This window comes from Rutidosis leptorrhynchoides, chromosome 5, assembly GCF_046630445.1.
Source record: "Rutidosis leptorrhynchoides isolate AG116_Rl617_1_P2 chromosome 5, CSIRO_AGI_Rlap_v1, whole genome shotgun sequence".
NCBI lineage: Eukaryota > Viridiplantae > Streptophyta > Magnoliopsida > Asterales > Asteraceae > Rutidosis > Rutidosis leptorrhynchoides.
In genome coordinates, this window is record NC_092337.1 from 160,279,258 (window position 1) to 160,294,226 (window position 14,969).

General features: G+C 35.5%; 2 protein-coding genes across 3 annotated transcripts; both read right to left on the reverse strand.

Moving 5' to 3' along the window:
- Positions 1-739: 739 nt before the first annotated feature.
- LOC139850512 (small ribosomal subunit protein cS23-like) lies at positions 740-3,309 on the reverse strand. Its single transcript, XM_071840083.1, has 2 exons — positions 3,020-3,309; positions 740-1,143 (listed from the first exon to the last, which is right to left on the reverse strand). Exons 1-2 carry the CDS (start codon positions 3,254-3,256, stop codon positions 853-855), a joined length of 528 nt encoding a protein of 175 aa, XP_071696184.1. The 5' UTR covers positions 3,257-3,309; the 3' UTR covers positions 740-852.
- Positions 3,310-6,664: 3,355 nt separating this feature from the next.
- On the reverse strand, positions 6,665-13,437 carry LOC139847131 (NADPH-dependent diflavin oxidoreductase 1-like). 2 transcript variants are annotated; one of them, XM_071836743.1, is made up of 13 exons: positions 13,231-13,437; positions 12,866-13,073; positions 11,747-11,824; positions 11,557-11,661; positions 10,805-10,896; positions 10,522-10,706; positions 10,057-10,154; positions 9,850-9,924; positions 9,605-9,715; positions 9,337-9,462; positions 9,107-9,226; positions 8,146-8,362; positions 6,665-7,416 (listed from the first exon to the last, which is right to left on the reverse strand). In XM_071836743.1, exons 2-13 carry the CDS (start codon positions 13,010-13,012, stop codon positions 6,884-6,886), a joined length of 1,887 nt encoding a protein of 628 aa, XP_071692844.1. In that variant the 5' UTR covers positions 13,013-13,073; positions 13,231-13,437; the 3' UTR covers positions 6,665-6,883. The 2 variants fall into 2 exon arrangements, with proteins under 2 accessions (XP_071692844.1, XP_071692845.1); XM_071836744.1 differs by lacking the exon at positions 13,231-13,437 and adding an exon at positions 13,154-13,229.
- Between the last annotated feature and the right edge of the window lie 1,532 nt (positions 13,438-14,969).

Below are 14,969 nucleotides of genomic sequence, written 5' to 3' on the forward strand. Positions count from 1 at the left end.
CTCTGCCTGTTCATCTACCCTGCTAAGAACTGAAACAAAAGAACATTTTATGTTAACAACTGTAGAACCAAATAAATTTGACTCAACAATTGCATCTGTTGTTGGTCTCTGGGGACAGACTGGTGATTTAGTCAGCCCTTTGATTGAGACAGAGTAAGGTGTCTGTAAGTGCAGTTGTGACTCTGCTGACTCATTGGCAACACATGTTAACCGAGATTGTGTAAGAGTTCTGGCTGGTAATGATGTAGGAGTGTGACTCTTATCATGATCCAAGTAACATTTGGGCTGTGCAGTAGCCTGAGCTGATTCAACACGATGAGGAGCCAGCTCAAGTCTGCTTTGGGGGTCAGTTATGTTCTCTACTGGTTATACTGTCAGCAGAGGATATCTCTTGAAGAATAATTTTGAAAAATTTAGAAGTGCCTGGATAGAAGAGTATGGGATGCTACTATTCTTAATGCTAGTTTTAAAACCAGTCAGCGATGGAGTATCATTCACCTTTATTCCGTTTTAAAAACATCTCACTTCGTTGTAATTTCTTTGTCAATGGCTAAAAAACCCACTAAATGATTATCAATATATCTCACTCGGTGTCCAAAATTGGTGGGGGGAAAAATAAATAAAAAAAGGTGTCACATAATGTTTCATGATTTTTATACATGTAAGTGGGGTAACTTGTAAGTAGCATGTAATTAAGCAGATAGTGAACCATAAAACGATCATTTCAAAGATTGAACAAGTTTACCACAAAGATTGAACAATATGAGGTCTACAGTTAAAGATTCATCTTCAACAAGTTTACAACAATCTAAAGCAATAAGCGCAGCTCATATGTATATAACTCGGTACAAACTACTCATACGTACAAGTTTCAGCACCACTTTGTTGCCATAAGTTAATGATATCAGTAGCCTGATTAAGAAGAATAATGAGCTGTTTTTGAGAAATCCATGGTTTAGTTTCGAGCATGATCTTAAGCTGTTCCCAAGCATCTTTTCTGGGCCAAAAATAGTAAGGACTAACTGGAATAGTCCCGTATCCTGGAATCAGTTGGTCAAGGGCTAACCCGATGTTTTTATCCATCCAGATGAACTTCAACACTAGTCGAGGTTTCGACATTGGCTTCACAACCACTCCAAGCTTCTACAGGTTCAGTACAAAAAGATATCAACACTGATTTTCTCTTTTTTGAATAGTAGTTTATACATATTTAAGTTGTAAAAGCCAGGGAGTAATCTTGTTGGGCTACGTACATCAGAGTATGAGGTCGGATTACTCGCCCTCCCTAGTAGCCCAAATAGGGAAAACCTTCTACACCTTTTTTGTAGGGATGGCATCGGGTCGGGTTTGGGTCGGGTTTAGGTAATCCCATACCCGAACCCGATTAAGAAAACCAGCCCGAAACCCGTCGGGTCTCCATTTACTTACATACTATCGGGTTTCGGGTTTCCCCACAGGTAAACGGGTATACCTTATTAGTCATTCTGTATCTATTTTTCAATAAGTTACCAAAACAAAATATCAAAAAATAACTTAACTACTTCATGTTTAAAGTATTATAAAATATCACATACAAAAAAGTTGATTGAAAAGTTTCTAAAATATTCAAATACACAAAGTATATAAGATATCACATCTCGAAAACTTGTTGTATATGATTATATTGAATAAAATTATACTCGTTTTCAAAACAAATAAGAGAAATATTTCATACATTAACAATATAATACTAATACTAAAATTTTACATAAAAATTAGTATTAAAATTCTTCGGGCCGAGTATACGGGTATACGGGTCGGGTATACGGGTCGGGTAAACGGGTTTGTATCTAAAACCATACACGAACCCGAACCCGGAAAGTTTTTTTTAACCTTCCCCATACCCGGCCCATGACCCGACAGACTCGGATCAGACCCGGCCCAATTATAACGGGTTTCGGGTTTTCCCATCGGGTACGGGTCATTTTGCCATCCCTACTTTTTTGTTTTTTGCATATTTGAGTTATACATTTTTGGTTAAGTGTATGAAATTTCTTAAAACATTACTCATGATGCATGTTATTATTTATTTCTTCGAGCGTTTTCCGCCAAAATAATAACATTTATCACAAAGTATCTTTTTTAAATGTTCATATTTTCATGTGATCTTAATGTCTGGAAAAAAAAAATTCAAAATAACGAAAAAAAATTATTTCCCCCCAAAAAAGTGTTTCCATCTTGATTAATACACTACTTTTTAAATTCGTTAATAAATGGTACGAAATCACTGAGGAAGAATCTTCAAGAAAATGAAAGTTTAGGTCCCAATGAATAAAGTAAGCAAGTGAGTGAAAAAGAAAACTCGAAGATATTTTTATGCAAAACTACTTCGTTCGTATAATGGACTGATTTCATCATGCTTAATTTGCTTATATAGTGTGTAACACTCCATGGATATTATTAGCCTTGTAACATTTATTTGCAACTAAAACTGACCCAACCAATAAAAGCCTGCCCCGAAGTCTAAACCGGAAAATCAAACATAATCAACTAACTAAAATTGTGTAGATTATGCATACCCAATGACCAATTTGTATAACTGACAATGATTCACGCATTAGAAATTTGGGTAAAAGTTTGATACATTTTCAGACATTTAACCCTTGATTTTTTACACAATTATATTCGACTTTTAATATTACAATAAACCATTGATCAAGCAAAAAAAAAAAAAAAATGCAACAAAGTGCATTAGATTAAACTAAATACTCCAGTCTTAAGTTAGATTATTTCTACTAAAAGAATAGTAACAACTCAATTTGTAGATCAGGATAAATATCGACAGTCTAAATCAGCTAAATTAGGTACGAAATAGTAAATCATAGTCAAAAGGCGTTTCTATGCAATTTTTTAATTTAATTTAATATATTTAATTTGTAAAAACTGGGATTAGCATAGAATTCGTCAAAAGGTAGCCCTAATTAACAAGAAATTAGGGAAACAAATTGATGAAATTAATATAAATGATTAGAAATGAAACCTCAGAGTTAAGTGGTGTTTCTGTTGCAATTGCTTCAGCTGTAGCTGCAATGGCAGTTTTAGGGTTTTTCAATGTTGTGTAAGCATGGCTGAAATTAGCGCCGGTTGAGGGCTTTGGTACGGTAAACTTAAAGAATGCTAGGGTTTGCGAGTGTGGTTGAGCATGAAAGTTAGTGAGAATTGAGGGTTTGTAAGAAGAACAAGGGCAATTCAAACACATCACCATTGATGATAACATTTTTTGTTGATGAAGATGATGCTGATAACAAAAACTCCGTAACAAAGTGTAAAAAACTAGCCCACAAAATGTTGTATTTTTGTTCTAGAAGATAAAATACAATTACGGAGTATTACATACATTACAATTACATTACAACTAGTCTGAATCCGGTTCGCGCGCGATGTGACGAGGCTTTCGGTATGCGTGTATTTAACGTAATGTGTTAAGCGCTGTTGTAGAAGTCGTTGTGTTTAGCGTTTTTTAAAAAGTGTCTGTTTCGAACGTAGTTAGTTTCGTTTTGTTCATAAAATTATTTCGAGTGTAACGGTGTTATCGAAAAAATTTAACTCGCGGCGAACTGAAAGATACGGGCTGTTGAAGTGGTTGAATGGAGTTTTTATTTTAAGTAAGAATTTATGTTTTACCCTCCTGAAGTTTGATGTATTTTTTGCAAGTTGGTTATAGTTGGGAGGATTAAAGTGAAAAATGGGGTGGGGAGAGGGGATGTCGTTTCCTGAAGGGTAGTGATATATACACAACCAATTTTTACAAATACACAACCAAACATGTTTTACAGTGTTGTACTGTACAACACTGTAAAGCATGTTTGGTTGTGTATTTGTAAAAATTAGTTGTGTATATATCATCACCCTTTCCTGAAGGAAGGACTAAACTTTCCATCTCCTTTAGTATATTTCAAATTATAAAAAAAATAAAGAAAAATAAATCATTTAATTTAATTTTATTGTTTGTAAAAAAAGAAAAGAGAATGATTAGAGTATTAAACATGATTTGCATATTCTTTTTCTTTACTTAAACTAAATTTATATATTCATCCATTTATACGAACTATAACTAGAGTACCAAACAGGGACGATCAGGACTACCACCCCACTTACTCAACATCAAACCCTGCAAAACAAAAAGAAAAACCGTAGAGAGAGCAAGGCAAATGAAAAAAGACGTCACTACGAGAAAAAATGAAAGGGGCCAAAAAATGAAACAAGTGCAAAGTTCGATGAGATGCGAAGCAACACAACCTTCAACGATCTCAACAACAGGCACCAACTACAGAGGAGGATGTAGAAACCACTGTCCTGGCCGGCTGTAACTGGCAGTGGGAGAAACGTAGATGGTCGTGTACTCAGCAAACGCCAGATGACGAGGGAGAAAGGGACGAGGGAACAAATAAAAAGGAGGGGATGTCGGACCACCGGCGAAGAGCCAGTGATCGAAAAACCGGTGAATGTAGTAGTGAAAATGCTTTATTGAAAAGAGAGATTTTGAAAACAATACGGAGATGATGATAATATCAAATATTTATGTTGAATCGGTATATTGAGATAAAAAGAAAAAGAAAAAAAAAAGAGGGTTTCTTAATTTCATATTTGAAAAATATGAATGAGGATTTTTTTATAAGATTTTCTTTTTTTAATTAGGGACTATAAGGTAATTTTAGTTTAATGCTGATTAGACACTTTGTAATTTTTTTTTTTTTTTTTTTTTACGAGGAACCCCCTAGCGACGAGCCATAATGGCTCCCCTCTAGTTGGTAAACCTCGGGTAAACGGCAAGCCAGGCCTCCACCGCTACCAGGCAAAGCATCCTCTAGTCAATCAGTCACTAAATGGAGCTCGCCTCAAGGTATTTGCCTTGATGGGAATCGAACCCATGACATCTTGCTTCATTGGAAGTCCTGGTGGCCACCCAGGCTATGCCTGAATGGTTAACACTTTGTAATATTAGCTAAGCAATTAAATGGACATTTTACATCCTCGCATAAGGGTTAATCGGACAACCATTAGATTATTTAATATTTTTAGCGGAGCTAATTATATATTATAAATAAAAAGAAGTGGATCCTCACACACTACTTTTTGATCCATATACATTTTTATTTTATAAATTTACAGTTATATCCCTAAATTAATCTAGGGAGCTGAACTTATATTATATTATTATTATTATTATTGTAAGTATAATTAAGATTAAAATATGTAATTAGGTGTACATAGATTAAAAAATTATGTGTGAGGATCACCTTCATAAATAAAAGAGAAAAGAGAGATTATGTTTATTCTTTTATAAGCATGTTAATTAATTAATAATATTACAATTGAGCAAATTCAAAGTTACTATTCTTCAATAGTAACTTTTTTGTCTTTTTGTGTTTTTTTTTTCTTTTTCATCTCAAACTATTTTTGTGTTTGTTCCAACAATATCTAACCGCCATACTTTCGGCAACACAACTTTTCGAACCTACCCACATAGCTTTTTTTAATACTAGCTACATACCCTTGCTTCAATTAAAGACTTGGAGTTATTAATAAAATATTCCTTTAATGTGTAACACAAATTATATTACAATTACAATTGCAATTATAAATTATATCAAAATTGAGTCATTTTTTTCTAACTTAAATTTTCAAACCTTATTAAATGATTCTTCTAATTTATACCGAGTAATTTTTATTACGTGTATAAAATTTTATTTACGTGTTATATAGTAATTATTTATAACAATTAATTTGATACATCTCAAAAAAAATATTATACAATACTCCATATAATTTAGACAGTTCAGGATAATTAATTTGTTACAACCCATATAGTAATATATGACACTATGTTTCTTTGCAATTGTATTAAATGTTTAATATGCTAAAACGAATTATTGTCTTATAGGTTACGTTAACTGCTTTGCTTCAATATATTTTTATTAGAATATATAATTGGATGCTACAAAAAGGTTTTACGTAAACGAGGGGTGGTCGCCGCAACGCGCGGCTGACCACCCTGCTTGTTCTTGTTATATTTACTCATATCATATTGCACTTTATTCATCCATATTCAAATTACTCCGTAGTTGTTGACTTCACTCATTTTCTGTACATGCTAAACACCCTTGCTACCAAAACCAATCAAAATCTATAAATTACAAAATAAAGATGCAAAATATCATATGGTTTACATGACCCAATGCTATTTTACCACTCTTTCATCAAGGTTGGATGTTAAAGCTTAACAAACACAATCTTTTCAAAACAGGGAATACAGTATATTGTTTCAAAAAACATGTGTATCGGCAGGGACATGTTAGCCCTGTGTTGACTTTGTCAACCCATACAGCGGTCCCCGGTAGCCCACTGGAGCCTGGCGAAACACCATCACCAATTACCCCACAGCATGCCAGGCCCGGGATTCGAACCTGCATTGTCATTGTTTCAATCTTCGCATGCGTAGGACCAATGGATCATTTGAGCCCGGTAAGAATGGTTTTTGATCCAATAAGGGAGAGTGAGTCATTCACCAACTAGGCTATTGGCCCTTCTTAGGGAATACAGTATATATAGTAGATATATCATTTAAATTTAAAATGGTACTCCGTATGATTCAACAGGTAATCATGATTTTAGCATGTTCTAACATTCGGTAACATCATTTACTTCTTCTAACGAACACATCTGTGATAATTCATTGAAGAATCCAACTTTATGGTAATAAACAAATTTGAATCACTTGAACAATTTGTTTTAACAAATTCCTATTTTGACAGTTCTTTATAATCCCATCTTGTATAACGTCAAATTTCATCTACTCCCACTTAAACAAATTTTAATAAATATAAATAACTTGTAACATATCTCAAGCCCATGCTTCAACATGGTACTTGCCACCTTTCTCCAACATCCTCAACCACCTTACGGCAGCTTCTTTCGACACGCCGCCTTCTCTCTCCACAATCTCCTCAAACGCCGCCAACACATCCGCCGGCATATTATTCGAAGACCCTGCAACGTACACCGCAGCCCCTTTACTCAATAACTCCCATACTTTTACACTTTGTTCACGCATCTTGTGTTGAACGTACACTTTTTGCGGTTGGTCTCTTGAAAAAGCAACGTGAAACCCACCGCCCTTTTCTTCCGATAGCACCCCACCGTTTTGTGCGTGTGAAAGCCAGAAATCCCTGTACAAGAAATCAATATCTTCGTTTCGACACCCGAAGAAAAAAAGAATCGGTGAAGTTGGTGTTGATTTAGTCTCGTGTAAGGCGCGTTCTTCGATAAATCCACGAAAAGGTGCACAACCGGTTCCGGGCCCGATAAGAATGAGTGGGAGAGACGGTTTGGGTGCAGGAAGAGCGCCTTTGTGAAACCATGCTGGTATGCAGAATCCTATTCAAAAACACAAATTACATCAACCAAAGGCAGTAACAAATTCGTATTCTTGTCAAGGTAGCAAATCTCGCTACTCGGCGGTTGGATCTTTACAAGGAGTACTTGGCAAATCTGGGAGTAAGCAGATATCGACCGATTTTGACCGCGTTTTGACTCATTTTGACCGATTTCAAAAGTTTACCTGAGTTTTGACCGAGTTTCCAAGTAATCCCGAGTTTTGACCAACTTTGACTAAGTTTTACTAAAGTTTGACCTAGTTTGACCAAGCTTGACCGAGTTTGATAACTCGACTCAGAGATCTCGCTACTCGGGAAGTACTCGGTCATGACTTTTTAGGAAGTACTCAGCAACTCGGGGGAGTACTCGGATGTTAACCGATTTCCCAAGTTTACCCGAATTTTGACAGAGTTTTGAACAAGCTTTAGCGAGTTTGACTGAGTTTAGACTGAGTTTGACCGAGTCTGATTACTCGACTCGCAGCTCTCCAAACAACCGAGTACTCGGCCAGTAATTTCGAGTTGTGCAACCTTGATTCTTGGAAATTAATAGAGGTGTAAAAAGACTAATACAGCGCGCCCGTACAAGCGCCCGCGCACGCACACCCGCACATGCACACCCGGCGAGTAAATTCGAGTTGTGCAACCTTGGGCGGGCGCGCACGTACGCACACACACATATATTGATCGAACTCTATAATATATATTGAGATTGCTTATAAAAACTTACTTTGGTGAGGATCAAGTGAAGCTAGCCAATTAGAGCATAGACCGCTACGTTTCCTCTTGAAAGGAGTTGTCCATGAAACTACGCTGACTGTGAGGTGTACCTGATTAGGGTGAACCAAAGGCGATGAAGAAATCGAAAAGGCCCGTGTTTTTAAGGGTGGAGTCAACTGTACTAACCACTCAAACGGCATATTAACTGACGGAAAATCGTCTAGCACCTGCACAGTGAGAAAACTAGAGTATAAGCCCAAAAAAACACATTATACATTCCAAAACAAAATACAATGTTTCATATTTAGCAAGCTTTGATCCAAAACTACATTTCCATGACCAACATCTACAATATACGTGGTTGCAAATGGCGATTGCGGCGGCCGATGAGGCGGTATGGTGACTAGCTTGTCCAGATTCGAAGAAAATGGTTTAATAAGTCAGGCAATGGTCAAAGTTCGGGTCAACGTCAGTCAAAAGTGACTTTGTTTGGCCTCATTCTAATGTAAATTTAGATGGAAAAAACACAGACTTACATACTATCCATTAAAGATACATTATTAAATATTAAATATAAATACTATTAATAATAAAAAAACCTATATTAATTAATTAAACTAACAGCACGTCATATATTTATAAATCATTTATCAATTATTTTTAAAAAATTTATATTTAAAATATTTATGATTGAGATATTTATATTTGATATATTTATATTTAAAAGTCGACGTTTGTCAACATCCATCTCGACCAACTCGACCTTTCAAGGTCGTGACTCCTGACCGACTCCTCTTCATCTCTTTCAACCTTGAAAATATACTTGTACGGTCACTTTGAATCTCATAAATGGGGTATGTTGAAGATTTGGTCATTGGTCAAATGATATGGGGATAAAAAATAATAGCTATGAAGTTGATAAAGTACATTGCACGTTAAATAAAGATAACAATAGCGACCGGCAAATTTACCTCTAAAACCGTCCTTAGTTCTTTCTGATTGTATTGATACAGGTCATCTCGTCCTTCAGGTGACGCAAAATATTGAAGCCTCTCCTTCTCATGTTCAGCACTAGCAAAAAAACTCATCACCTACACGAATCAATCATTTATAATAAATAAATAAATAAATATAAATCAAATAAATCAAATGTGTCACACGACGTATAATTCGCATATAATTTTACGTAAGTTTAATTTACCTCAAAGAAATAACGTCTAGGTGAAGCTGACGTAACATCCATAGTCAACTCAACAAACCTTTTCAACTTTATAGGGACGTTTGACGCGATTGCACCATCTTTAATATACTCGTCTTTATTTCTGACCTGAAATCAGTGTTCAAAATAGTATTACAGTAAAAATTTTACTGACTTAAAACTTCATCCAAACTTTTTTTACGACTATCGAGCAAAATAAATAGATTTAAAACATGGGCATAAAAGTAATATGTACAGAAACATCACTCACGGTAATATAAGATTCAGGGTTTAAATTACAACGCTTGATGAATGCAGCTATAGCTTTAGGGTTTTGTTCAGGGAGAATCTCAACAACATCACCAACTTCATAATCAATGGTCTGAATAAACAAATTAATAATTCATAGTTTCAGTGTACAACGACTATTTTAATTTAAAACATTTTATAACAATAATTAATGATAAAGGATTAACTACGAAATAAATCTATGTGAAGTACAATTGTAATACTTACAGATGAAAGTGACTGAAATTCAAAATGACGTACATCCTTTCCGCAACCTTCTCTACTTATCATATGATTTTTCACCTATATCAATAAAAAACTGTAAGCACAAAGATCAAGATTAAAAAAAATTACATATTGTGCGAATTTCACTGTTTTCACAATTAAGCTAAAACATAGTTTATCTATATATAAAGAAGATAATTCCATTATTACCATTTTCAAAAAACAGTCTGGTTTACTCTTGTCATTTGACTTTTTTCTAGACAGTGCTGACCGAGCTCTCACTAGTTCCATCTCAAGTGACTTCAGATCTGTGAACGAAAATGTCACATATCAGAAAAAATGATAAAATCGGACAATGAGAAATTCAGAGTTGCAAAACACGGGAGTACTCGGCATAAAAACTCTCCCGATTACTCGGTCCAATTACTCAGATTTCTTAGTCAAATTTGGTCAAACTTGGTCAAACTCGGCCAAAACTGGGAAAATTGGTCAAAATCGAACAAACCTCGGTCAAAATCGGTCAAAGTCAATCTTGGTCAACATTCGAGTACTCCCTAAAAATTCCCAACCGAGTATCCCCCAGTACTGATTTTTGCAACCTTGAAGGAAAAAACAATAATGGATGGGAAGTTTAGATATAAACACAATAGTAGTAGACAAAACAGGCTAACTTACCAACTTCCGCGGAAGATTGCGGATAAACTTTATCGGAATCCAGATACGTGATATCCACTTTGGGTTGATGCAGCATCTTTATATCAGACATAGAAATATCCAAACCTTTTGGAAATAGGAGTGGATTCACATTATATAACATAGTCCATAAAGATGACATCCAGGGGTCCAAGGCCCCTTCATAACTGCATAAAAATCAAGGAGAAAATCGAGGCACCTTCAGTTCTCTTATTTAATTTATATCCATCATGATTTAACTAGCTTAAAAAAATGAAAAAAATACCCTGAAGGATGTTGATCATCTCCCAAACCTTTATCAACTATTGATGTTCCCCCAAGATCCGCAAGTCTTTTGTCAAGCTTTTTAGCCGCAAACTGAAACCAGAAAACATGTAAGTTATGATACAATTGTAATATATAAAGATCACAACGTATCTACGTTTCTAGTAGGAATATCTTTCATAGGGTTCAATATATGACACCTTAAGTACAAATGACACTATATACAAACCGGTAAATAGGGAAATAAAATTACAAACAAAGCACACGAAAAGACTTTCTTTAAGATAGGAGAATTTTACAAGATAATTTATTTTAACAAATAAGAATACAGACGAGAATAATTAGTGTTGTAATGTCAGTAGGCGAGTACTCGGTTATTGCAACTCGGAGAGTACTCGGCAAGTACTAGGTTAAACTCGGTCAAACTCGGCAAGTACTTGGTCAAACTCGGACAAAACTCTAGATTACTCGGTAACTCGGTCAAAACTCGGGATTACTCATAAAATCGGTCAAAACTCGGCATTACTAGGAAAATCAGTCAAAACTCAGGATTACTCGGAAAATCAGTCAAAATTGGTCAAAAAGCGGTCAAAATCGATACTTTGTCAACATCCGAGTACTCCCCGAGTTGGTGAGCCCTCCCAAAATGTCTCAAGCGAGTTCTCCCTGAGTTGTGGCCTTGATAATATCATCAGGTTATATAATAAAATGAGGCACTTGTAACACATGAATATTATCAAGAAAATAACTTACATTGTATTTCTGGTACCCTGAGTCCCCTAATCCAAAAACAGCATAGTGTGTGTTTTCTAGCCATTGTCGGCTTAAGCTTCTTTGCAAAAGAAATGTCCAAAACGCCTTAACATGAGTTACCAAAATTAGAAAGGAGAAACATTAACAAATGTATTTGTATGACACTTCATAGTAATAATAAAGAACCAACCTTCATGGGGTTTGGGGTGTCCCCTTGTCCAGTTGTCGAGACGACAAAAATTACAAATTTTTCATAAGGTAAGGAGCTCTAGTGTAGTCCACGAGCAATGCATGAAAGAAACACATAACCCGTTGATTAAGATAGATATAAGAAGAAAAAAAAATCACGATTTACATACTAGTGCGACTAATGGCGTATGACCCGGCAAATCGTAAAAAATAAATGGTAAGCGTTACAATATAAGAATGTGGGAAAAAACACATGAAGCTCAATCTAACCCTAATACATGAAAATGATTAACTGCATAACGACAAACTTAATACGGAGTAACAAATTTCAAGTCTCTCCTGAACACAAAACTTCAAAAGACACAAAACATCAGGCCAATACTAATATTATCATCACACAAAAATCAATTCATACAATTATTCAAGGGTTTCCTATGGAATCAAGAAGGTGTGGTTAAAGGTATGGCTAATATTTATTTGAAAAATGTGTGTAAGCCATAAAGATTAAGGTAGTTTTGGGATTATACCCCTTAAAGTATGCAATGAAGTGTTTTTGATCAAACAATTGTGAACAATTATAGCTCAAGAAGATTCATTGCGGTTCAAATGGGTCAATTTGGTTAAGCTAAAAGGAAAAAGTATTTGGAATGTAGAAATTGGTAGTACAGATAGTTGGGAAAAAGTTATTGGACTTGAGATCAAAGATCATGTTTATCATAATATAGGTAATGGACTGGATACTTCTTTGTGGCATGATAAATGAGATGCAATAGGTCTGTTAACTGATATAATTCCTCAAAGGGCTATTTTCAATGCAAGACTTAGCAAATATTTCAAAGTAGCAAATATGATCCAAAACAATCAGTGGATATGGCCAGCAGAGTGGTATACAAGTGTATATGGATATCCATCTAATTAATGGATAGATAGATAGATAGATACATATGTATGTGCATATGTGTAAGTATATGCCCTGATGTTCGTAATGTAAAAAAATTTCACTTTTTTACATGCCAAGACATTGCGGGATTATATATCAAAAGTTAAAATTCCCAACGTGAAGTTAAATAATATTAATTAATAATCGAATTTTTTTTTTTTTTTTTTAAACCTAACTTACGGGATCAAATTCGTCAAGTGAAAGTATACGAACAAGGCAACTTCGTTTTTCAGCTTCACGACCTAATCGTTCAGCTGCATCTAACGCGTTTCCGGTTTCAGTGGCGTATAGAATCAATAATGATCGATTATTCTCCATTATTAACATAGTACAGGTCGTGCGTCACCACCTGCCGGAGGTAAACTGAATTCTAAAGTCAAAACTACACCTGGCAATAAAAAGCATAATTAGTATGCAAGTTGACTGGTTTGAGATGAATATATTGCAAATAACATCTATATAACAGACCAATTTTGTTAAGAATCCATTCCACAAACGGAATGTGAATAGACAAAATTGAAAAGATGGAAGCGGCAGAAGGTAACCTGGAGACCACCGGCAGCGGCGGTCACCTACACGAAACCAGAAAATTAGGGCTTGCAGCGGCGGCTAACGGTGGTAGTGGGCGTGTTAGCTCCGGTGAAAACAACAAAAAAGGAGTAAATCGGGTAGTGGTGAAAGCTATGGTGGTGAAAACTGCGATGATGAAAGATTGGATTCGCGGGTGATAGAGAGGAGAATGAAACACAGAACACGAGATCTTTGAAAGATACATTTTGGGAATTCACTCTTAAACTCTTCCTTTATTATTTGAACCTCTCAATTTATAGAAATCTCAATTTAGTCCCTCATGCACAAATAAATTAGTTGATGGTCCCAAAAAAATTTCTCAATCAATATTAAACCCCTTCTATATTAATAAATTGGGATGTGGCCCTCATAGTTCTTAAAAGTTACTGAAAGACCAAGGATGGGAAGTAATCCTAGTAAAACCAGAATGCATGACTTGTTTCTGGACGTATGAATTACGTGTCTTTATTGCCTTTGCTGAACGACTTGTGTACTAGCTAGAATTATCTTCACAACCATCTTGTATCAAATTTATTGTGTGCTATATTTCATGCTATATGTAAAATAAGCGATATTGTAAGTTTGTAAAATATTTTGTAAAAGTTTGAACGCGAAATATTATTATAATCAGTTTTTCATATAGAATTGTAGTAGTTGAATTGTATATTAGCTACTAAGTATGAACTTAACGGGTAGGTACTACCCGAATTTAAACTTATAAAACGCTAATATGAAGAAAAAGCTTTTATAAATGAGTTCATATTATGCTACGAAATACTATTAACTACTCTTAATATTCTGTATGATTAACTTGTTCCATTTGACTATTTTGAAGGAAATGACACCGACTACTCGACACACCGTGAATATGAATGAAGAGGAATTCCGTACTTTTCTAGCTTCAAACATAGCCGCAGTACAGGCTGCGCTACATACCAACAATAACCTTGGATCTAGCAGTACAGGAAATCGTGTAGGATGCACCTACAAAGAATTCACTGCCTGCAAACCTTTGGAATTTGATGGAACCGAAGGACCGACCGGATTGAAACGGTGGACCGAGAAGGTCGAATCGGTGTTTGCCATAAGTAAGTGTACTGAAGAGGACAAAGTGAAGTACGCTACGCATACCTTCACAGGTTCTGCGTTAACATGGTGGAATACCTATCTAGAGCAAGTGGGACAAGACGATACGTACGCACTACCGTGGTCAGCATTCAAGCACTTGATGAACGAGAAGTACCGTCCCAGAACCGAGGTCAATAAGCTCAAGACAGAACTTAGAGGGTTACGAACCCAAGGATTTGATATTACCACGTACGAAAGACGATTCACAGAATTGTGCCTATTGTGTCCGGTAGCATTCGAAGATGAGAAAGAGAAGATCGACGCGTTTGTGAAAGGATTACCGGAAAGAATCCAAGAAGATATAAGTTCACACGAGCCCGCCTCCATACAACAGGCATGTAGAATGGCTCACAAACTAGTGAACCAGATTGAAGAAAGAATTAAAGAACAGACTGTTGAAGAGGCCAATGTGAAGCAAGTCAAAAGAAAGTGGGAGGAAAACGGTGATAAGAATCACCAATACAACAACAACAGCAATTACAACAATAATCGCAACAATTATCCCAACAATCGCAACATCAATCGCAACTACAACAAATGGCCCAAAAACAACAACAACAACAACAACAACAACAACAACAACAAC

Coding starts and splice junctions, on each gene's coding strand:
- LOC139847131 (XM_071836743.1), bottom strand. CDS start 13,012: ATGTTAATAATGGAGAATAATCGATCATTATTGATTCTATACGCCACT. Junction 11,825..12,865: donor CACTTGACGAATTTGATCCC/GTAAGTTAGGTT, acceptor GGACTACACTAG/AGCTCCTTACCTTATGAAAA. Junction 9,227..9,336: donor CTAGACGTTATTTCTTTGAG/GTAAATTAAACT, acceptor TGATTCGTGTAG/GTGATGAGTTTTTTTGCTAG.
- LOC139850512 (XM_071840083.1), bottom strand. CDS start 3,256: ATGTTATCATCAATGGTGATGTGTTTGAATTGCCCTTGTTCTTCTTAC. Junction 1,144..3,019: donor AAACACCACTTAACTCTGAG/GTTTCATTTCTA, acceptor CTGAACCTGTAG/AAGCTTGGAGTGGTTGTGAA.